General features: G+C 41.3%; 1 protein-coding gene across 43 annotated transcripts in view; it reads left to right on the plus strand.

Annotated features, from left to right (window-relative positions):
- Positions 1-25101, plus strand: part of SVIL (supervillin) — a 197261-nt gene that overhangs the window by 100876 nt on the left and 71284 nt on the right. For 41 of the 43 annotated variants that reach the window (XM_075922635.1, XM_075922624.1, XM_075922605.1 and 38 more), the window contains 5 exons: positions 2408-2474; positions 7236-7327; positions 13793-13850; positions 13982-14133; positions 14702-15380. In XM_075922635.1, the coding sequence (XP_075778750.1) occupies positions 13843-13850; positions 13982-14133; positions 14702-15380 (839 nt within the window). In that variant the 5' untranslated portion in view covers positions 2408-2474; positions 7236-7327; positions 13793-13842. The remainder of the gene's footprint in view (positions 1-2407; positions 2475-7235; positions 7328-13792; positions 13851-13981; positions 14134-14701; positions 15381-25101) is intronic. The other 2 variants (XM_075922622.1, XM_075922629.1) reach the window with 1 other exon arrangement.

A 25101-nucleotide genomic window follows, 5' to 3' on the forward strand; every position in this document is an offset into this window, starting at 1 on the left:
ATATATTTTAACAGCTTTTGTTTTTAACCACTGTTTTGTAGATTGGAGTGGGACTGTATTGAATGGTTAAACTCATAAGCAAGTTCATAATTTAACACTGAAGTAAACATACTCTGAATTGTAAATACAAATACTTACAACCTTATTAGAAATAATTTTAAGTGTGTTTAGTCTTCCTGTGGTTGTTGAGGGAATGCAGTATTGTTACATTTGCAGTGGTTTCTCTTTAGTACACTAGACTGTGTATGTTTTGAGTAACTATTGAAATAAAACCACATTAAAATGATTGTTCTGTGGACCCGTTAAGTTCTCCTGAAAGGAACCTTTTTGCCATTCTTTCAGTGGTTTTTATTTATTTATATGTTACTTTAGTAGATTGTGACAGTAAGTTACTTTATTACATACTAACAAGTCTTCATCATGTGAATGAACCAAGGGGGAGGTACCCATAAAATATCATAGCTGCATATGAGACACAAGTTTTTGTGGGAACAGATGAATTTGCCCTATAAAGTGTATAGCAATTTAAAAATGTTAACTGCTGTTAGATGTGTTTCATGGCATCATGTCTTTCTGTGAGCCTCTGCCCCTTCTCCCTTCTTCAAATTTCAGATGATGAAAGCTGCTCTCCTGCCTCTCCCTCCTGCCATGGGGAGGAATTTTTTTGTGAACTACATGTGGTTTTCTTAGTGGACAGCTGTTTTTGTACCAAAAACTATAAGATGGGTTATATGCTATTAGAATAGTTGTAAATTTTATGCATGCGTGGTTTTGATTTAACCAAACTCATGCTGTGTTTAGTTTTTTTGTGGAGAATTATTATCCTTTGTGCTTTTACAGTATTATAAATATGGCCTTTTTAGAAAATGTTTGGATCATTTTTTAAAATTATTAGTGTAATGATTTGTAAACCATTTGTAAATCTTTGCTTATTATACATTGTAGCTAGTCTTAGAAATTGTCTCTGCTGTGTGATTAATGAGCTTTATTTTCCATGTAGCTGGCTGGAAAGAAACTAAATGTCAACAAAATACAAGAAAAATGATAATGTCTGTGTAGACTAAAATAATGCTGTTTACTTGTTAACAAGACTGCTTGAAATACTGAATATTTTCTGTGTATTTCAATGTTCTAGAAAAATGTCATCGGTTTATGTTTTCTAGTGTTTTTTTTTTTAATCCCATTTAGTTAGTCTCCCTTTAAAGATATGGGAAGAGAGAATGAGCAAGCAATTTTTAAAGGCTGTGCTGATATGAGACCCTTTGAAAATGTAGCTCTTGGTAACCATCTACATTAAACTGTATTAAACTATGGTTGCACCTGTATCCCTTGCTTACATCATAGGCTCTATCTAGACTGTAAATAACTGTGTTGGGTAATATTGGCAAACCTGTTGTCCATCAGCATGGTTACACCACAAGACCATTTTGGTGTTCATGGCACATAAGCTATTAACCATGTCCTTGAAAAACGTGAAAGTATTGGTCATGTAGCAGTCTACGTTGCAAGATGCAACAATCCTTCAGTTTCATCAAGGATCAGCCATTCTGTATCTTGGTCTCCTGAAACAACTGAGTTCAGTGCATATGGGTCTAAAGGCTGTTGCCCCACTAGGAGCTGCTAGCTGGTTTCTAGCACAGTTGCCTGATGGGTATGTTTCTCAGGCTTTGTCTACTAGAGGTATCCTGGAAAAGCTCTGCCATGTCCAAGGAATGCATCTGCTTTTTTGGAACAGTTTCTGAAAAAGCAGACTAGTTCTTTCGCCATCCCTGTATTCCTCATTGTATGCAGAATAAGGGATGCTCTGAAAGAGGAGGTTTTTCTGAAATTTGGCCCCATGTAGATCCACCTCTTCGGTGGATCACAATTTGCGTATATTTTTCCGACTCTTCTTTGCATTGAATGTGCAGTTTTTATAACGTAAGGATTCAAACCATGTTTGTTATGATGTGATCTGATAACACTTCTCATCTTCAAAGTGTTTCATAAACCTTAAACTCAATACTCAATGTTAAACGGGCAAATATGTCTATTGTACTATCATCAGGGAAACTTCGTCAAAGAGCTTAAGTAAGTTGCCCAAGGTCACAGAGGAAGATGCAGCAAGAGTAGTGGTTAGAATTGAGTGGATTCTGACCCAGTCTTGATTGTGTTTAAACTACTTGACTATATTTATTTGTCACAAACTGTATTAAAAACTTACTAGCACACATGATCTCTTTATTTCTCTCAAGACTTTAAGTTGTCCCATGTTAGGCATGCAGTAGTACGTATTCATTAAACGATAGAATCCAAGAATTACACTTTCCAACATCAAAGATTTGAGATAATAATAATACAGCCGTTTAAATGCTACATAGTAACACACACCACCTTTACCGTGTTTTTTAAAAATTTTCTTTCACAGATTTTGACAAAGAGAATTCAGTCAGATTTAAAACCTCAAAACTTCATCAAAGGAGGAGAGCATTAAGGTAAATTATTGTAAGATTCCTTTTATTGATCCAGTTTCTGGATAGTAAGTTAACCTGTAATAACCATTTGAATCTGTGTAGCTTCTGACTTTTTGAAAGTGATTCCTTGCCTTGTAACAACTGGATAAAAAGCTATTTATCTGAACTGGGTATTCAAAGCTCTAATTGCCTATTACTTAGGCATCTTGGAATAACTTATTTAAGCATTTGCTCAACAGGATTCTTAATACACAAAGTACCTCTTATTTTTTTTAAATGCCTCTTGCTGTCCACCTTCATTGTTCCAGGCCATCATATTCTTTGTGCATTGAAGGGGAAAGGGACTAGGAACACTTTAAAGTGGGATACATCTAAATCTTTTCTTTTCAAAGTACAAGAGAAGGAAATGATGTAAGAAAAGAATGAGAAACAAGGACTTGTATGCCCATTTTGTAGGGCAGCAAATCTGTTTTTATTATGATATGTTTCTGTTTATAATATTAAATCCTGAAGCAATATATCCCTGATATATCTGTGACGTAGGTGGGAGGAAGTAATGATTGAACACTTTTGCCAATGGGATTTGAGTCAAATTGCTGTTTGCTTCTGGATCTGTAACTAGGTTAAGGGAGCAGCTATTCAAACTTTCCATAATGCAGTGGCAGGTAAATTTTTCAAATGTTAATTCCTGTTGTCTAAAATCAGCTTCCTGCCCAACAATTGTCAGGAGAGAGCACTAAAGCTAGTTTGATTATTAAATTCTCATGCAGCACAAAAAAAATGATTGAATTTAAAGGAACAAACTAAAATATGGAGACAAGGAAGTGCTATTAAGACACATTTGACATGATTCATGTAGATTCCTGAAGATTATTCTGTTAAACTTTCACTGGGGGAAATGCTTCACCACTTTATATCATGTCTAAAAAGAAACAGGAGCTTGTGATACCCCATGATCTAGATCAGGCTTTCTGAATGTAGTTACAAGACATCTTTCAGCTGGAACCATAGGATATACAGGCAGTCCCCGGGTTACGTACAAGATAGGGACTGTAGGTTTGTTCTTAAGTTGAATCTGTATGTAAGTCGGAACTGGCGTCCAGATTCAGCCGCTGCTGAAACTGACCGCCAGTTCTGACTTACATATAGAATCAACTTAAGAACCCCAAGCGTCCCCAAGTCAGCTGCTGCTGAAACTGATCAGCAGCTGATTCCAGGAAGCCAGGAGCAGAGCAACTCTGCCTCGGGCTTTCTGTAGTCAGCGCTGGTCAGTTTCAGCAGCGGCTGACTTGGGGACGCCTGGGGCAGAGCAGCTCGGGTGCTGCTGAGTTGCTCCAGTAGCGACGCTCCTCGGCGCTACTGGACCAACCCAGCAGCACCCCATCTGCTCTGCCCCAGGCGTCCTGATTCAGCCGCTGCTGAAACTGACCAGCAGCGGCTGAATCAGGACCAGAGCAGCTGGGGTGCTGCTGGGTTGGACCAGTAGCGCCCAGAGCGGCGCTGCGGGACCAACCGGCAGCACCCCAGCTGCTCTGCCACAGGCGTCCGGAGAAAAGCCTAGTCTGCTCGGGGGGGGGGGGGGATATTAGCTGCGCCCCCCCCCCCCCCCACCCCAGCAGACCAGGAAGACACGGGCGGTGGACCGAGATGCACCGTGGTCCCGCCGCCTGGGTCCTCCGCGGCTTTGCTCCCCGTCTCCCTGGTCTGCTGGAGACCAGCAGACCAGGGAGACGGGGAGCAAAGCCTCTGAGGACGCCGGCAGCGGGACAGCCGCGGGGCGTCTGGGCTGTCCCGCTGCCGGCTTCCCCGAGGCTTTGCAAAGCTGCGGGGGGGCTCCGGCAGCGAGGCAGCCCAGGCTGCCTGGACTGCTCTGCTGCCGGCTTCCCCGCGCTTTGCAAAGCCGCGCGGGGGGGGAGAGGAGGAGCTCGGGCAGCGCAGAGCAAAGCCCCGAGTACACGGGCGGCAGGACCGTGAGGTCCCGCAGTCCGTGTACTCTGGGGCAGCCCTGTTTGTAACTGCGGATCCGACATAAGTCGGATCCGCGTAAGTCAGGGACTGCCTGTATTTCGTTCTCTAAATCCTGTACAGAATCCAGATCTAACAATGTCTTTGTTGAGGAGAAGACGTAAGAGGAGGTGATAAAATAACATTTTCAACTTCAGCCAGAAAAATGCAAGAAAGGTGAATAGTAAAAATCCTGAGTATATGCCAGAAATCATTTTAATAATAAAAAATGAAGTGCTTAACAGTAAAGTAAACCAATCCAAATGTTTCTAGTGCAGCAGCCTAGAATCTGCACCTAATCATGTTACTTTTTTTTTTTTAAAGCTTTTAAGCTTTTGGAAGGAGAAATTAATATTGCTAAAATGTGGGAGCTGCAGCGGAATTTAAAGGCGCTTTTAAAATACTATATTACATATAAATCAAGAGACCATAGATTATCTGCCCCAACAGAAGCTGCTAACTACAGCTGCAACAGCTCTTCCAGGAGAGAATAACTAATGGAGCAGAGGAGGGACCCCTCAAATGTTTTCCCCATCTAAAGGGAAAATGAGAAGTAAATGATTTGTCAGCATCTTAAAATTTTTCATCCAATGACTTGCAGCACTGAAGCCATAGTCCTTAGTTACCATAATCTCACTACTTTTGAGTTCAATTTTGTTTGCCAATAAACATATTTAATATTGTTTAAGTGGGCATTTGTCCCACTGTAGTAGGGGAATTTCTCTATGAATACAGTACATACTCCATATACTATTTGTTGAAAATTTGTTACAAGGATAATATAGGTGTATAGTAGGATACAGTGTAATTATATCCTCTATCTGTGATGGTCAGGATGGGAGGCAAATTATGACTATACTAGATTATAAAGTTATAAAGTAATGTTATGGAAGAATTTCTATAATACAGCCAACTGTAGTTGGACCATGTAATCTGTCATAGTTTAATTGTAGTAACTCTGCTCAATATTATGACAGATTACATGGTCCAACTACAGTTGGTTGTTTTATAGAAAAGGGTGAGGCTTACCAGTTATCTGGTCAAACCTTCACATACCTACACCACATCCTTGGTAATCTTAAGAACCTAGTAAACATCCTTAATTTGGATTGCATAAACTGTACCTTCCTAAATAGATTGGCTAAAGATGTTCAGAATCGTGTATGTTTCCTTATACGTGATTTTAGGTAGACCTGAATTCAGAGCTTGTGCTTAGTGTCAGTCTGCTTCACTTTCATATTCAGCATTTGTGAATTGCTTTATTGCTTTTTAACATCAAGCAACCCCCTGTAAGAACATAAGAACAGCCATACTGAGTCAGACCAAAGGTCCATCTAGCCTAGTATCCTGTCTTCCAATAGTGGCCATGCCAGGTATCCTGGAGGAAATAGAGAACAGGGAATCAAGTGATCCCTCCCCTGTCATCCATTTCCAGCCTCTGACAAACAAGTTAGGGACCCAATTCCTACCCATCCTGGCTAATAGCCATTGACAGACACTAACCTCCATGAATTTCTCTAGTTCTTTTTTTAACCCTATTAAAGTCATAGTCTTCACAACATTCTCTGGCAAGGAGTTCCACAGGTTCATTGTGTGTTGCGTGAAGAGATTTCCTTTTGTTTGATTTAAATCTGCTACCTATCAATTTCATTTGGTGGCCCCCTATTTGGAAGCAAGTAAATAACTTTTCCTTATTTACTTTATCCACCATGTCCTATCTCCCCTTAGTCTCCTCTTTTCTAAGATGAAAAGCCAGAGTTTTATTAATCTCTCATATGGCAGCCACTCCAAACCTCTAATCATTTTTGCTGACATTTTCTGATCTTTTTCAATGCCAAGATATTTTTTGAGATGATCACCACATCTGCATACATTATTCAAGATGTGGGTGTACTGCAGGTTTATACAGAGGCAATACGATGTTCTCTGTCCATTTTTAAGTTATTCCTAATGCTCTTGAGTAGATGGTTTCAGTGAACTGTCCCCAATGACTCCAAACACCCGTCAGCTTCACTTACTCCTTGCAAATCAAGGAATACAAGTGTTGACAGGGGCGCCCTCAGCATTCAATTTAGTGGGGTTTTACTAGCCCTGTTAATTAAACTCCAGAAGATCAACCACCGCAGAGCTGATCTTCCCATTAGTGAAAATGTGGCCATACAGGTATAACACCTGCATTTTATATTATAATCTGAAATAACGCTAAACAAGACTTGTTCTTCTCATGTAAGCAAACTTTTTTTAAAGAAAAAATGTTGAATGGCTTGCTATTCTAAAAGTCGTGTTCTATCTATTGAGATATATATAAAAAATATGAGAAATGCCGTATTAATGGTACTAACGGTGTTCTGTTTGGAATGCATAATACTGAAAAAAATATAACTTGCAACATTGTATGAAATGTTAACATTAAAGCTATTTATAAAGGATTGTTTCACCAAGACTATTTGTTATAAATAATTTAATGCAGAATGGAGTAATGTCTGTTCTAACTCGCTCTTCCAAATTCAGTAAAGCCTGACTTTGGTTTCAGTTTCTTTTCTCTTTCGTAAGTGTACTACTTATATTATGTTAAACCTACTGCCGCACTTAGATTGCTTCTGTTTACTAGTCTACTTAATTGTCCCATTAATGGAGGTTTAGCCTTTTTTTCCCTCTCTCCTGAAATCATAGCAAATATACTTTGTTTCTGTATGTTAGGGCATCAAGAAAAAATAAAAAACCTCTGTGTAGCTTGCCTAAGTGTTCACACCTTGGTAAACCAGATATTATTTTCAGTTTTCAGAAAGAATTTTCATTAGAGGATAAAGAAGAGCTTGCTAATAGCACAAAGGATATTGATGCTAATCTTTTAGCAGTGCTTCCAAAAGGTAGGTAAAGAATGTAAGTGTATGTGTATGCACATTGGGCAACAAAACTTAATATAGAATGGTTCAAGACATATCTGAGACTCATAATAGGCACACAGGGCTTTTAAATTAGTTTTCACTTCCCAGTGGAGGCTGTATTAATGAAGGAGGAGAATAATACAGAAATTATATACTCTTTTATATAAGTCATTTGTTAAATCATTGCCTGTGGAGTTCAGTTTTGTTTACCTAATTTCCAAAAGGTCAGACAGAAGCTAAAATTCAAAACTTTCAGCAGACATTATAAGTAGAGCTACATGAATACTTAGTATAGGAAGAAAAACTTGCTTAAATTTACAAAAGTACTTTCATTGGTTGTGTTGGCAGCCTTTTTCTGTTCACCTTTTAGCGATCCAAGTCACTGAGGTTTCCTGTATAAATGCTCAGTGAATTTTAAGCTTATGTACTAGAATACCTTCAAAGGGCATAGTACACCTTATTGGAGATAGGATCTTATGGGATCAGGAAGGAATGAGACTGAGTTCCCTCAGCCCCTGTCGCAGATGGTAAACAGTCCAGAGAAGCACATGATGGCAACCTTTGTGCATACACCCACACAAGCAATTATTTGACTTTTCTGAGGAAAAAGTAAACCTAAACACACGAGTAGCCAACAAATGCCATCTAAGCCTAATTATCCTAAGAATGTGACCTCTGGCTACATGTGTGCTTTCTAGCTAGGGAAATGGTTAAATTTCCTGGTCCTTTAGCCATTCTCGAGATTTAAAACACCACTTCTTTATTCCTCATCACAAGTTACTTAATCAATTATGAAGCAGTAAAAATGCTATGTGACTTGTGACCCTAACACATTTTATTAGGGAAGGAAAAAATCCAGATAAATGGAAATGGCTATTTGTGAACAGATGGACCTTGAACAGAAAAGGGCTAACTTCATCAAGTGAACTGTTGACTTGAAAATAATATGTAGCAGGAATCAGGAAGTCACCCCCACTCAAAAGCATACTATTGCAGCACTCAGGATGTTGTATGCAGCATTCATCCCTCTTTTAAAAGATCACAGATTTGCCATGGACAGACAAGACGGCATGGTAATCTCATTTGTGGCATCATGATGATTGCATACAATTTGTGGCAATACATTTTACAGTGGAACAGGTATCATTATCGAATAACATGGCTGATCCTGCTCCTCTTCTGTAATCACCTTTGTGATATAAAATCAATATGGATTTGTTGATGTGTGAAAGAAGCTCACAATCACTGAACTGGGCACTTTTTGCTATAATTGTGTAACACAGTAGAAAGTTCTATTTATCAAATGTTGGATACTAAACGATGTACAGGCAGTCCCCGGGTTACATGGATCCGACTTACATCGGATCCCTACTTACAAACGGGGTGAGGCAACCCCGCACTAGCTGCTTCCCCCCAGCAGACCAGGGAGACGCAAAGCTAGCGGGCCTCCTCCCTCCCCCCAGCAGACCAGGGAGACGTGGAGCAGCTGTTCTCAGCAGACACCTCAGCTTGAGAATAAAGGACTGAGGGAAGTGAGGTGTGGGAGAATAAAACTGAGCTCTGGAGAAATGTTTGGCTAGTTTCCCCTACAATATGTACCAGTTCCGACTTACATACAAATTCAACTTAAGAACAAACCTACAGTCCCTATCTTGTACGTAACCCAGGGATTGCCTGTACCCAGTGTTGCTCAGGTATTTAATTCAGTTTTTGGTTTTAGAAAATAAAATGAAAATGTACATGCTTCATTAGAATCATTTCTCTGGGGTAGGGCTGGGATAAGGAGTTCAGGATGCAGGCTGTCCCGAGATGAGAGGAATATCCCAGCCCTCTCTCTCACTGCAGCAGCTTGGGGCCAGACGAGAAGTGACTGTACATGGCCACTGCAGCTTCAGAGAGGGGTGCAAGTCCCACGGCTGGGGCAGGTCTATCATCTGACCTCTGCATTCCCCAGCAAGAGTGAGGAATGCAGCCAACTGTGCACTTTCGCCTTGCTCCCTGATGAAGGGGAGCAGTCAGCAATGTTCCCATATGAATCAGGGGGGAAGAGGTGCCATCTCTAAAGGTTGCCTGGGGGAGGCTCAGATCTGGGACAGTCCTGGACTGGAGAGGAAGGAGGTCATGCCCCCAGTCAGCCCCTTTCACCTGCCTAGTGAGTGTGTGTCTATTCTGCATGGTTTTCTGAGAAGCAATCCATTCCAGGCACATTCCATTTTCCTGGAACAACCAAACCTTTACCTTGCTTTAAGTTATAAGAGGAAGCTGTATACTGAATTTGGGGGTCCTAGCTCCTACAGTTTAGGAGGAGTTCTTGAACAGACACAAAGACAAACTCTCTCAAATATTTAGTAGATAAGCTAGCCATAATACTGAAGCAATCAGTACCCCCTCAGCTTCTCCATATATTGTCTCTTAATCGTCACTGTGAGGAAAAAAACTGTGTTTGACAACATGCAGGTTGACCAAGGAGGGAAACCATCTTGGAATCAAATGGCCTTTATTAAAAACTCCTTGCCAGCAAATGCCTTGTACTTAAACTAATTGAACCCTCCATCCTAAGAAACTCTTCTGGTCGTATAGATTAAATGCCATTTTATCTTAAAAAGTGATGCAGTGAAATAGGTTCTGAGGTTTCATTCTCACTACGTACCAAGTTTTCAGTAGAGCTCAGCTACCGCTAGCTTTTTAAAATTTACATAGAAACTACTTTGTAGAAGTATTTTGTGGGGCGGAGGGAGACCATCTAGCTGTAGGTATAAGATTTGTTCAATTTTCTATTGGAAAAACTATGAGTTTTTAACTGCCAGCTCAGCAAACTTATCTGTGTACACCTAGACTGCTTTGTTGTACGTCTGGACTGTGTGGACAAATTTCAAAATAAGCTTTTTTGATTTAGACTCTGAATAAGCTATGCATATTGCAAATTGCGTAGCTTATTCTCAAAGAAGGGTGCTGTCCAGATGCACCCTACAGCTCTAAGAATCAAGTATGGAATCTTTTATACCACCTATAATTAAAGGGCTTTTGATAGGAATTACACTGACACCTTTGCAACCCTGTTATGCATAGGTGAGCCAGCACCTATTTCTGATGATATAGTCTGAAGATGGAGTTTCCTACTTATGTGCAGTATAATTTGGCCTACAGATTTTAATCAAACTGAAAATCTTTATCAGTTGATTGGATTTTCCTCAATTCAAAGGGAGTTAATGTGAGCTATTAGGGTAATATTATGACCTATATTAACTATAGACGAGGAGTGGTGCTCTAGGGGTGAATTTTTAATCTACCAGTATGATAAAACAAGTCCACATGCCTGTTGTCTGTGTGGGAATTGTGAAAGGTTTAATTATTTTTGCTCTTAAAACAGAGCTGTAAAAATTAAGAATGTAAAAATTTGTTTAAAAATGTAACCATGTAACTGCTAAAGCTTCTAGCTGTTACATGGTTACACATTGCATGCTCTGCAGTATAAAGCTTAAATAAGCACTACTGAGTTGCTAATTCGTTTAAAGCATGAGTTCCCAAACTGGGGGGGCGTGCTGAAATTCCGGGGGGAGGGGGCGTGAGGTGACCCAGCCCTCCCCCGCCCATTCTGCCACCCCAAGTTTTGCTGCTATTTTTGTTTCTCATCTCCCATCAGTTCCTTTTTTTTCACCTCCTCAACAAGATTTGCTGCTATTTGGGGGGGGGGGGGGGGGGGGTTGAGGGTTTCTCAAAAATCAAAAAGGGGGCGTGATGCTGAAAAGTTTGGGAACCACTGGTTTAAAGCAATATTTTCCCGATGTGTCTGTGTGACAGTATAATTCTGTTTGGTTACAGAATAAATGAACCGTAAACAGGCATGGCATTGGCATCTGCATACACATAGAATTGCAGACCTTAGTAAAGAAGGAAACCCAATTAGATGGGCTTGCAAGAGCCAGCCAGTGTCTTCAGAAGAGAAATGTATGAGATCCAGCAAATAACACAATTCTGCAGTAGCAGACTACCTGCCTATATTGAAAATATTTCCCCAATAGAGAGTGAGAGTGTGTGCATAATCAGAAAGAAAGCTTTTTGGTGAAAGTGCTATTCAGATGTTGATCTGCATGCCCTGAAATTGCCTTTTGGAACTTGAAGTGTGTGGGGGAAAAATGCAAAACATTGTGGAGTAGGCCTATGCCATTTTTTGTCTCCATCTTGTTTGGGAAGGTGTTAGAGAGAACCTTCCTGAGTCTGATGCTCTACTTAGAATTGCAGCCTAAGTATGCGAGAGATTTATAGTGCAGTTTAATTGCTAAAGTTTGGCTTTTTTTTTTTAAAGGAGACTTCATAAAATGAAGTTGACATTTTGTAAAATGAACCAAAAATAGTGATTGTCTGTTGGTAAATACAGCTGTATGTAATTGGCGAGCGGGAAGGGGAATAGTCAGATAGTAAACATGAAAGCTCTCTACTCTTTATATAACAAAAGAATTTTCAAGCGAGTCTGTGTAATCATTTCATTGCTCCTTTTAATTGCACATAAAATTGTGGCCTGGGGTGAAGAGATTATGAGGGTAAAGAGGTCTGACTAGCTTGAAATTGTATAGTGTATGTATAACCAATACATAAAATCGAAAAGGCCTAAATAAATTTGAAGAAGTAGAAATCTGCAGGACTAGCCTTTAAGACAGCTAATGTCCCAGGTGAAGCCATTTATTTAAGCAAAATATTAGTTAACAGAACTTAATTTCTTCAAAAGTTTCTTCAGTTCTGATTTAATTAGATATCAGACTAAATGAGAAAATGTCAATGGATGCTCCAGGCTTTTTCTACTTTGCTTTTACTTTCACTACTCTCCCACCCATTATCATTAAAGGTCCTGTATTGCAGCAACCAGTTACAAATTGTACTTTAAGATGCCTTAATCTGTTCTTCCACAACTATTTATTTAGCTAAGTTGCCAGTCACTGTTGGAAAAACACCTGGACCTTGCTGGTCAGCGCAGTTTGACCTGTCATCTCAGATGGCATTTCAGCACATGTAGGCTGTGTCTACACTGCACCCCTTTTCCGGATTCATTTCAATAACTGATTTTTAACCAGGACATAAATCAGCAAACAGGAAACATTGATTTAAATAACCAATTTTCAGCATTTTTGCATTAGTGCTACTTCGTTATTTTTCCAGAGAAAGATTGTTGGGTTTTTTCTAAAGGTAGACTGAACAAATCATTGAACTGAAATTGGGGAAGGGGGGGAGGGGGGCGGGAAATCTTTCTGCCCTGCAGAAGAGGCCCCTGCTATCAAAAGCAGGTTTGGCGCTACAAACGCTTGGTTGCAGGTTACTTAGCTAGTGACTTCACCCCATTCAGTGATTTGACTTTCTTCAAAACTTTTCAACACACATGTACAGTTTAATGTTTTAAAGTGATTTTAATAGATTTAGTAAATTTAGGCCTTTAACATAGGTTGTCATAATTGCATATTTTATTTTAAATAGGTGTATTTGTAAAAAATCAATCTGTATTTAATTTATTTAAAATCAATTTTTAAAAAATCTTTTTAAAAATAATGAATATTTCCTCTGCTAACTTTGAGAGAGGCCTACCCATAAAAGTTACATTATCATCGTGTTTAATATGCAGTGAAGTAAGATAGAAGAATTCAGCTTTGTTATGGTTCATCCTTTCATAGTTGTATAACTTCATATAACTTAAGCTGTGATGCCTACAGAAAAGTGACAACTGATAGCCAGCTGGCATGTTGAGACCAGTGCCTGTCATGCTGATCATTATTGTGGAATTGTTTCCATTTGCTTTTTTGACTTTATCCACTGGTTGTCTCATCGTCTACTTAGATTGTAAGCTTGTTGAGGCAGTGGTCTGTGTGTTTTGTATAGGATCTATACCAATGGGGCTCTCATCTGGAGTTCCTAGGCACTACTACAATAGTTTCGGGATTTTTTTAAAGCTGATATTTGCATCTGGGAAGCCAACAGCCTCGCCAGACCTCTGGGCAAGGTACAGAGGTGGTTCTACCCTCCAGGAGGGGGACAGAGGGGCCCTTGGGCAGAGCCAGGGCAGCTAGCTGTTAGCGCCATCCAGAGCATGCCACCCAGGGCTCTGGAGCATGGCATGCAGCACTCCAGTGGTAATTTAAATGGCCTAGGCCCCTTTGAATCGCTAGGCCCTGGGGCAGTTGCCTCCTTTGTGTCCCCTCTGCCAGCAGAAGTGTTCTGCATGCTGTCTTTATTGAACCACCTCATCCTAGTTCGAACTAGGGGAGTAGTGTAGACATACCCTTTTAAGGAGGTTGGCAAGCAAGGAACACAAATAAGACATGTTTACCTACCAGTGACTGGTAGGCCATCCCTTCTTCCTCTAATGCTTCCCACACAATCTTATAGAAATCCTGCTGTGATATCTGAGCAGTCCTAATTTGTAAAATGAGCACTGCATCATTGTTTCTTTTTTCTTTTTAGTTTCAGAATTAAGAAAACTCTTTGAACCAAACAAGCAGAACATTTTGGAAATGAAAAGGTAAAACAGCCTTTTGTCAAATTGCTGTAAAATGCAAATAATTTAGCAATAGTTTCTGGCGAGGGTCATAAAATAATTCTATTACCTAAATCCTTAGGTAACAGTTATACATTTTCTTCCATCTTTTGCAGGAAAGAGAGGATCGCCAGACGTTTAGAGGGTATTGAAAATGATACGCAGCCCATCCTCCTACAAAATTGTCCAGGATTAGTTACCCACCGTTTACTAGAAGAAGATACACCAAGATATATGCGTGCAACAGACTCATATAGTCCCCACTTTGGTAAGAACTATGTTTATATTTATATAAAAATAAATAATCGGGCATACAGTAGCAGATACACTATTGTCAAGCTTAATATTTACTTTGAGAGAGAGCGCTGCCACAAGATGCTTTTAAATTGCTTTTTAGTTTTCTTTCTGGCTGATTTTTGTGCATATAGTCTGTCTTCCCAGCATTTTGGGAATAGACATTAGTTGTATTTTAAAACATGGAAGTTATTATAAGAATCCCAACTTCCTTGGAAAGTTAAAGACACACTCAATATTCAGGAGCACTTACTGCATGTTCCTTTTTCATTATACGTGTTTTGGAGAGGTCACTGAAAGAAGTAAAAGTTTATTTCAGAATAGTTCATGGGAGTAGCCTTAAACAGTTGTGCTAGTTCATTCTGAATTGCAAAAACCTGTAAGAACTAAAAACGCTAAGTAACACCGTATATATGTTTGAAGCCTGTTTACTGAATGTCAGGTGTGATACTCCACACAGTTTTGAATAATATTTTTAATAAAAATGTGAATATAGGATAAGTTATTAAATCACTCTTAATTCTACATACTTTTTTTTGTAGGAAGATCAAATGAAGAGGAGGAAACTTCAGATTCTTCCATAGGAAAACAACCTAGGTCATCCAGGTATCGAGCAGAACCTACAGGAGCAAATTCAGAGCCTCCATATAGCACAGGAGCCATGGATAACCAGGGACTTGAGTCGAAAGCAGAAAGAATAGCTAGGTACAAGGCAGAGAGGAGACGCCAGCTAGCAGAAAAATATGGATTACCTTTAGAATCTGAGGCAGATTCTGAATATTTATCCAGATATACCAGGCCACGAAAAGAGCCCGACACTGGTGACAAAAAGGAAGTAAAAAGCGACAAGCAGGAAGAAGAAAGCAAAGATTTTAGTTCCCTGTACTTCTCCAGGTCTGAGAATAAGGAGTCATTGAGTACTGCTTCTGAATCGAAGGAACACTTCTTCCATGAAAAAGACAGAGTTGCAGAGAGAGAAGAGCTTTCAAACTTGGAGAATAAAAAAGCACAGGAAGTTAGTGCTGCTGGACAAGCTCAGGACTTGTCACCAGAAGTGGATGGTTCTGCATCTTTTTCATACTCTGAGCAGGAATCCTCCTTTAAGGAAGTGCCAATATCACCTAAGCAAACTTGCCGGTTATCCCTTTCCTCACCAAAGCAGCCAGTTTCACCAAGTCATTCACACATTGATCAGCCCTTCTACAGTGACACCAGACAAGGGTAAGCATGTTTTTCCTATATTGGTATTCACCTTTATAAAAATCTCTATAATAAAAACAAATTCTCCCCTGGGGTAATGTCCTGTTGCCTTGAGCTGAGTTCTGGCTTTTGATATTTAGGTACTCATTGGCGTATCTTGTAAAACCGGATTACTATGCTTACATGCAATAAGGTTTTACAAATCTGTGTGTGTTTGCTGAGAGTTTTATTAGATTCAAGATACTGTAACAAGAAGGTCCTTTTATGAAAACAAGCTCTCCTTTTTAAAGAGATTTTTGGTGAAATTAAGAACGGGAATGGTTACAGTACTACATTTGCTGCATTTTGATAATTTTCATTTACTGTTAGGTTTAGAAAATGCTTGCAATTTAAATGTATTTGCATCATATTCAATATGTCTTTTAGTAAAAGCAAATTTTCTGAAATACTTTTCTCTGTACATGGAATATTTTGCCAGTGTTAAATAGAAGTAGCTTGTTTCCGTAGCCTGCAAATGAAAGTCTTAAACGAAAATGTTGGTTAGTTGGCTGAAAAGAATTGTCTGGCCATTGTAAAACATAAGGACCATGGGATTTAGGCAAATACTGATTCTGTTAGTAGTCCCATAGATCATATACATTCTTTTTTGGGATGTTGAGCCCCAGAATACTTGAGATGTAAATTTCTCCACTCTGTCCTTCCCACATAAGCAAGTCCTTCTTTGAGAGATGTCCCTGTGGGTTCTCCACAGCAGGTGTCAGTGCATCCCAGCACCATTGACCAGAGTTTTGACAGCAATGTCAGGGGAGGGGCGTGCGTGTACGCAGTGCCCATTGAGTGTGGGTCCCATGTATTACAACTGCACATGTATGTCCCCCTCACAGTTCCTTCTTGCCATCCCCGTCTTGAGATTGAACTTAGTAGTGGTCTTCACTCATCGTCATTAATCCTGTAGAAAACTAGCTAGTTCTAGTTTTCTTTCTTCATTGATTTCCCATTCGATCCAAGTTCGTTCGTTCTCACTCACTCTCAAAACCTTTTTCCCTGAAGTTTTTTCCTGTTGTTGTTAGACTATTCACGTTTCAGTTAACTATGCTGGATTCACCAGGTTTTAAATGTTGCTTGAGCTGCAATGACACCATGCCTGTATCTGATGGGCACTCTAAATGCGTTAGGTGCCTGAGGAATCTCATGTCCAGCAGGATTACCACCATTGTGCTAAACTGAAAGTGTGAACCTACAGAGATGGACATCTCTGCCTCAAAATGATCATGCTGCAGAAATCCCCAGCACCCAGCCTCTAATCCAGGTACTGACTGGGCCCCAAATTGATAAAGAAGTCCCCCAGGAAATGTGCCTCGTTCATTCTTCATAAAGTACAGTCACCCAAATGGTGCACAAGTACAAAATTGGCACTGAGGGCCAAAAAAGCACTGCATCTGGGTACATATGATGCATCAGCCATCTCCAATTGACCACAATACTAATAAGCATGGTGCGCACAAAACACATACTGAGGCAACAGGCCTGAGTATGCTTGCCTCACATAGCTCAAGAACCAACATGGTACTGAGCAATCACGACGCCAACACGTTGGCACAGAAAACTAGCGGCAAGGCACTGCAGCAACCATCTACACCGGATGCCAGAACCATGGTAATATCTGTCGGTACTGTGTGCGCCATATCACGGAACACACATCGGCACTGGCAACGCCACTGCTGGCATCCGTACCAGCTACGGTGTAGATAATAATGACACCTTCTACCCTGGCACCGAGGTACCTGCATCAGAGGGACTTAATTGTCTAGTCCACGTTCAATTCTCCTTTCCTCAGTACCAATACTTCACCGGCTACAGCAGAACATAAACACTGGATGTTGCCTAGTGAACTTTCGAGTGACTATGATGGGGATGTTACTTTCTCACCCCAATTGTCATCTGGAACTGAGGTCTCTCTGTACCATCTGCTGGTTCTGCCAGTCTGAGACCCCCCCACTGGGCAGGGCTATCCCAACATGGGGACCATATCTGTGGCTGCCACCACCCATGCCATATTCGACACATTGGCAATACTGGAGCCCATGGGCCTGCAACTATAGGAAAGAGCACACTAAGAAGCACAACATACAACCTGCTCCCTTCCCATCACCACTCTCTCTCCATCACCACAACGAATGGAAGACGAGGCACAGGAACCACAGTCTTAGCAATAAGGACTGGATCCATCTCCTGATACCAACTCATCATCCTACCCCAACAAAGCAGTAATGCCGCCACTACCACCAACAGCAGTGGACGATTTTACTGCATTTCAAGATCTTTTTAGAGTGGCAGCTGACCTCAATATCGCTATGAAGGAAGTCACAGAGGCTCAATATGAACTCATCAACATCCTCCAAATAGCCCCATTAGCAAAAATCACCCTACTCATAAATCCGGCCTTCACTGACCTCGCAAAGAGGATTTGGCAGACTTTGACCACCATTATACACACATGCAAATGGGCAGGTAGGAAGTATTATGTCCCTCCCAAGGTCTGCAAATTCCTCTTTACCCATCCACCCCCACCAGAGGGCCTCATTCTACCCCGACTGATAGAGACAGCAAGAGATTAGACCTCTTTGGGAGGAAAGTATACACATCATCCATGCTACAATTTAGAGTAGCGAACTATATGGTGTTACTCAGCAAACACGATTATAACAACTATTCCAAGTTTAACACTTTTATTGATTTATATACAGGAGGCAAAAACAACCATTTAGGGTGGTTGTCATGGAAGGCCTTACAATATCCAAAACACCTCTGTATGTGGCTCTTGATCCACCACTGGAGATGTCATGAGACAAGCCTCATGGTTCAATTTTGCAGATTTTTTTCCTGATACAATCAACCATGGAAGACCATCTGTTCGAGGGCGAGACACTCTTCTCCATCAAGACCAACAAGGTCTTTCATTCTATGAGACTCCAGAGCCACACTTCGTTCTCTGGGAATACATACAACCACATCCAGAAGACAGTACAGATATCCGTCATACCCCAGACCAAGGTACCCACAATATACTTACCAACACCAAAGGCAAGACCACCACCCACAACAACAGTGTGGTCACAATAGACAACAGTGTACATGCACGTAAAACAACTCTACGAACCAATCACCCTAGCAAAATAAAGCAAATGTGAGGCTTCGTTCAAGGGACTGAAAACACTCTCACCTGCTCCAGCAGCATCATCCAGTTATAAACAATTTAATAATCGCATTCTGCCTTTTTACACCAAATGTCAGTCTATAACATCTGACACATGAGTTCTCCAAATGATCTGATCAGGATATACCATGCCATTTACCTCCATCCCTCCTCCCCAGCCACCCACTCTGTCCCTCCTCAGGGACCACTTCAATGATCTTTTACTGAAGCAGGAGGTTGAATACCACCTTCTGCTTGGCACCATAGACTCCACCCCCAAAAAATACAAGGGAAGAGCATTTCGTTCACATTACTTTCTCACACAGAAAAAGGATGGGGTTTGGTGTCCAATTCTAGGTCTCAAAGGCCTCAACAAATATGTAAAAAGGCAAAGATTTAAGATGGTAACAGTAGCCACTATAGTCTCGGCACTGGAGCAAGGAGGTTGGTTTTTCTCTCTTGACTTTCAGGGCACTTATTTTCATATAATGGTTCATCCCACTCATAGATGCTTTCTCCACTTCATCCTTGGTACCAATCACTATCAGTATACGGTCTTGCCATTTGGACTCTCCATAGCACCAAGAATTTTTTTTCCAAAATGCTAGCAGTAATCACCACTTACTTAAGGAAGCAAGACATTATCATCTTTCCTTACTTGGACAATTGCTTGATCAAGGCAAAATCTGAAATAGACTCCTATCACAGTACCTCCCTGGTCAAAGTATGCTTCCACTCTCTGGGCCAGTTAATAAAGATGAAATCAGTGCTCACACTATTGCAGTCAATACAGTTAATAGGAGCACACCTAAATGCAAAAACAACCATAGCCTCCCTTGCCAACCAACAGGTTCTAAAGAATCAGGGACCTAGTCAGCAAGCTACCGGTCGTGCCTCAACTCATGGCCTATGATTGCCTACAACAGTTGGGACACATGGCATCATGCAGTCCCATAGTACCAGACATGTGCCTTTTCATGCATTGCCTCCAGGGATGGCTCAGGACAGTGTACAAACCAAACATTCACCCCTTGACCAAGACTCTTTCCATCCCCATAATGATGCTGTACTGTGATGGACGAAACCCAAAAATCTATGTACAGGGATCCCTTTACTAATTCTAGAACCCTCTCTCATCATCACTATAGACGCTTCCCTCATGGGATGGAGAGTGCACATGGCAAACACAACAACTCAGGGTGTTTGGTACCTAGCTGAGAGGACCTTCAGATAAACACTCTAGAGCTCAGACTCATCATACTTTCATGCCACCATTTTTTTTCTGGCATTGTCAGGCAAACGTGGGAGTCTACATCAACAGCATTGCATTGTTTATATAAACAAGCAAGGTGGTTCACACTCCCGTGCTTTCTATACAGAGGGTATTACCCTCTGGAACCGTTGCCTCAAACATGAGATTGCTATAAGTGCCTGCTACCTTCCGGGTATTCTAAACACCACCACAGATGCTCTCAGCAGAGCCTCACCTCAAGAGCACAAGTGACAAATGAACAACAGCATACTGCCAACACTCTTCCATCACCAGGGCTATCCTCTGATAGACCTTTTTGCACCAACAAAAAGTGCCCCCTATTTTGCTCCAGAGTGGGCAGAAGCAAAGAATCTCTGAGAGATGCCCTGATATTCAGATGGAGCTCCCATCTGCTATACACCTTCCTCCTCATACCCCTTATCAACAAAACTATACAGAAAATAAGAACAGAGCAAGGGTCATTCTTATAGCTCCTTCTTGGCCCAGACAGCCACAGTTCGCCTTCTTCAACAGGATGGCTGTATTTTCTCCAGTCACTCTACCGCAGAGTCCAGACCTGCAAACCCAACCAGGCTCCAAATTCAGCATCACCTCTTACTCAAACTTCACCTCAAAGCCTGGTACCTACATGGCTCTCAGGGTTAGATCTATAATGCTCCAAACAAGTATAGAATGAACTACAACATAGAGTCAAGTTTACTCAAACATACATCCACAAATGGGCACAATTTACCCACTGGGCCATATCATGAAGCTTCCTGCCAGAGGTGGCTCTCTTACCTTCCATCCATGAAAACCACCTCTACTGGAAACAATCTCCTTTCTCAGTGAGTTCTGTCAAAGTCCATCTGGCAGTGATTACAACTATCCACATGAAAATCGATGACACTACCATATTTGCTCGCCCAATGACAAAATGATTCCTCAAGGGTCTCCAGGCCCTATACCCTAACACAGTTACTATGACTTAACCATGGGATTTGCACTTGGTTCTCAACGCATTCAACAACCTTTCAAACCCATGGTCACATGCTCCCTACTTTACCTATTGATGAATACTGCCGCCTTAGTGTCGATTACTTCAGTCAGTTGTGTGGGAGAAATAGCAGCATTAATGGCCGACCTCTGCCCCATATACCATCTTTTAAAGAATAAAATAACTCTCCATGTGCATCCCAAATTCCTGTCCAAGTTACACTCTTCTTTTCATATAAATCAAACCATTCACCTTCCTGTATTTTTCCCAAGCCTCATGCTAATCAGTTAGAAGCAAAAATATACCTGCTTGATGTCTGCAGGGCACTATATCCTTTTACATACATAGAACAAAATCCTTTAGCTCTTCATCAAAACTGTTTGGCTCACTAGCAGAACTTAATAAGAGAAAGGCGATATTGGCCCAGAAGTTCTCTCTTTAGATTTCAGACTGCATCAGATTCTGCTGCAATCGAGTAATTATACCTACCTCAAAATGCGCTCATTCCACCAGAGTGGTGGCCACATCAGTGTCTTATCTTCGCAAGGTTCTCATTGCAGACACTTGTGCAGCAGCCACGTGGGCCTCCAATCAGACGTTCACCAAACATTTTGCACTCCCTCAAGGCCTTCATCAACAAACAAAATGGCCAAGGCTTTGTTATCTACAGTGTACTTACCAGATCCAAAGTACCTACCCCCATAGGATATATTCCTCTGTAGTCACCTGCTGTGGAACACACACAGGGATATGTCTCAAAAAAGAAGAGATTACTTACCTTAGCAGTAACTGACGTTCTTCGAGATGAGCAGCCCTGTGGGTGCTCCACCACCCTGTCACCCTCCCTCCCCTCTACTTCAGAAATCTTATACAGGCCAGGTTTCCAGGTAGAGAAAGAGCTGAAAGGAGGGGAGGGAAGTGTATGCCTGATCACGATACACAGAATCTGTGCACCATGGGCAGTGCACATGTGCATCCCCCGCCCCCTCTTCCCCCGCTCCCACACACTGCTGTAAAAACTCCAGTCAATGGCGCTAGGATGCATTGACACCTGGGTGTGGAGCACTCACAGGGACGCTTGTTTTGATCAACATCTGTTACTGCTAAGGTGAGTAACCTCCTCTTTTCACATGCTCTTATGACCTGAGAAATCTGATACCTAGTGGACAGGAGATCCATCTGAATTCCTAGTCTTCATTTGAGAGCTATAGCTTAAGATTGCAGATATTGCTTTGAAATCTGAGAACCATCTGAGAACTATCAAATGCTTTATTGTAGCAAAGGGAAAATAGTCTCACTAGTAATTTCCTAAATACTTCATCTGACAACTTCGTCCCCTAAAAATATGCATATTTAGTTTTTGGCTCCCTTTAAGTTCATGTAAGTGAGTGTATGCAAGTTATAAGGAAACAAAATGAAATGGAGTCATCCTGTAACAATACAGCTCGGACCTCTTGTCTAGCACCTTAAGGATCTGAGTGGTCCTGAACAAGGAGTTTGCCGGTCAAGAGTAGGTAAAGTCTGGCTTTAGGCTCTGCTGCTGGGTGGGCCTGTGCTTCCTGCCTCTAGGCCCCCGCCATGCCAGGCCTAACCAGGCCTGCCTCCCGCACTGTGCCAGCCCTGGACAGGGGCTGGCCCTGCTGCCTCCAGCCCCAGCAGTGGCTGCGCCCTCCCCACACCTCGTCATGGCCCTGGTCCAGGCTCCATGTCCAGCTGACTCCAGCCCAGCTTGGGCTGAGCTCCCCACCACTAGCCCCAGCTGGGACTGCACTCCTGCACCAAACCAGCACCAACGGAGGCTGGGCTCCCTACCGCCAGCCTAGGCTATGATTCTGAAGTTGGCCAGCTGGGGCTCTCTGTCCAGCAATATCCATGGTCCTGCTGGACCATGGATGTTGCTGGACCAGAGTGTCCCAGATTTTAGAGGTTCAACCTGTAGTTTGATAATGTACCATCTGAAAAATGCACAGTAAATTGTTACCAGTAAGATCTAGCTTTGACGGGTAATCTTGACTACTTCAGGATAATTTAAATGAAATAATACAAGTGGAATGATTGAGGTTTTTCATTAACCGACTTTGGGAAAAGATTTATTAGAATTGTTACTTTGACATTGTAATTCATCGTTAAGAAGATAAGATATCCTTTCGGGTGAGGGAAGTAAAACTCCTGAAAGTCTTTAGAATGAATCCTAAGTTCTCCATTTCATGGTGTTTGTGCACCTTTCAAGTAGTGTAAGAAAAGTCTCTCTCCCACAGCCCCTCCCAGTCAAAGGCTAGTACCTTGTAGTATAAATGTCTCTCTTTGGGTTTGTTTTCCTTTTCCCACCAGTAGATGAATGCAGCCAGCTATCCATTATCTATATTCTGTTAACGTGTGCAATTTGCTTTTTTCCCCATTTCAGTTTCAGTATAGCACATAGGACAGGACTGATGATTGTACTTCATTTTAGAGCCTTGAAAACTCAATTTTTAAGACCTCTTCCATTTATGTACACATCTACATACAGGTGTCCTTGGACACTCTGCTTAAGAGGTGTTCCTCTCAGACTTTTGTTTCTCCTGATAGTTCCCTTAGATAAAGCTCATAAGACCAGGACTGTGTATACGTGTGAATAGCTACATAATATAACTGCCCTACCTGCTTTGACTGGCTATTTCACTATACTGAGATGTTTCAGGGAGTGTGGCCAAACAGAAGGTTTTAACCAAGCACTCCACATGTTTATCTCAAGCTTTATTGAGTTAATCTAAAGATAAATCAGTCCTGACTAATCCTGTTACTAATAGGAACAATTAAAGTATGAGCCCCCACAGCTCTTCCTTCTCTCATTTATAAATCCCTGAAGCTAAAGGAGTGGACCAAACTCTAGCTTTAACAAAGGCAAAGAGATTAGACTGTTACTCTTCCAAGCCAAAAACCTGTCCACTTCAATTTGAGGTTCTTCGTCTCCCCCGTAATAAAATGCATTAAATAGCCCAAGTTTATCCCTGAGAAGACCCTTGTAGAATAACAATCTCTTCCATGTTTATACTACTTTTCAGCTCTAGAACAAGTTATTTGGACTTTCCCACCACTTCAAGATGGTGGAAAGTCCATACTATGTTCCTAGTAAAACAAAATCATGATCTTTGAGGCTCTCTGAGAGTAGAAGACTTCTGCCTGTAAAAAAATCTGTGAAGGAGTGTTTACAGCCACTGTCTAGTATCGCATTTAAATCTTTTTAATTTAAATAGGATGAATTAGGATGAAATCACATTAATTTTTTAAATATTTGGTTGCTCCTTGAAGTAGTCTAAGATTGCTAGCGTTTTGTTTGTTCATATAGCTCTAGAAACAAATTTACAAAATTCATGTCAGATAGTGGAAATGAGACCTAAACATATATAGTTTCCAGCTACATCTCTTCCTCTCCAATTCACTCTTGTCCTAAGACTCTGAGATAGTTGGGCTGAAAGTAGGGATGTTAAATTTAGATTAATTAACTAATCAAATAGTTGATGGGTTTTCTATGAACTGTTTGTTTAGTCTGTAAGGACACCTCTACCTTTGAAGTGGAAGCCCCTCAAGGAGTTCAGGGCCAGAGAGAAACTGGCCCCGCACTCCCTGCGCCTGAGCCTTTGAAATGTTACAAGAGCCCCAGTGGGGCTCTTGTACATTTCAAAAGGAAGCTTTGCAGAGAGCAGGGAGCCAACAGGGAAGCCTCATGCTCCCTGTGGGGCTTCTGTTTTTAAAATGTACAAGCGCCTCGTGGGGTTCTTCTACATTTCAAAAGCAGAATCGCAGCAGAAGCGGCGTGAGCGGCAACTGCTTCAGTCCTTGCTTGCGCCATTTCCCACTGTGCCTCTACCTCCCCTGCCCTCTGCTGATAAAGGCAGCAAGGGTGGGGGGGGAAGCGACTAGTCACATCACTAGTCAACTATCCGATAAGCTTATGCTTATCGGATATTCGACTAGTCGTTTACGTCCCTAGCTGAAGGGCAACTTTTTTATATATGCAATTTTATAAATAAAATAGTAATTTATTGCAAATATGTATTGGCTGTTCAAAAACATTACTAATTAAAGTGAAATTTTGAAGAGATACCAAGATAATTAGTTATGCCCAGTGATGATTTTGAACTGGAGGTAGCTACTCCTTACTTGTCATTTTTCATACTGGTCTCTGTTTCCAGACAATGAAATGGTGTAACTCTGCGCCAGCTGTTTCTGAATTTAGTGCAGTTCAATTGTGTATCTGGGAAGGCGACCTGAAGCTCCAATTCCAGTACCATTTTTAATTTTATAGGTACATTCT

Source organism: Pelodiscus sinensis, chromosome 2 (assembly GCF_049634645.1).
Source record: "Pelodiscus sinensis isolate JC-2024 chromosome 2, ASM4963464v1, whole genome shotgun sequence".
NCBI lineage: Eukaryota > Metazoa > Chordata > Testudines > Trionychidae > Pelodiscus > Pelodiscus sinensis.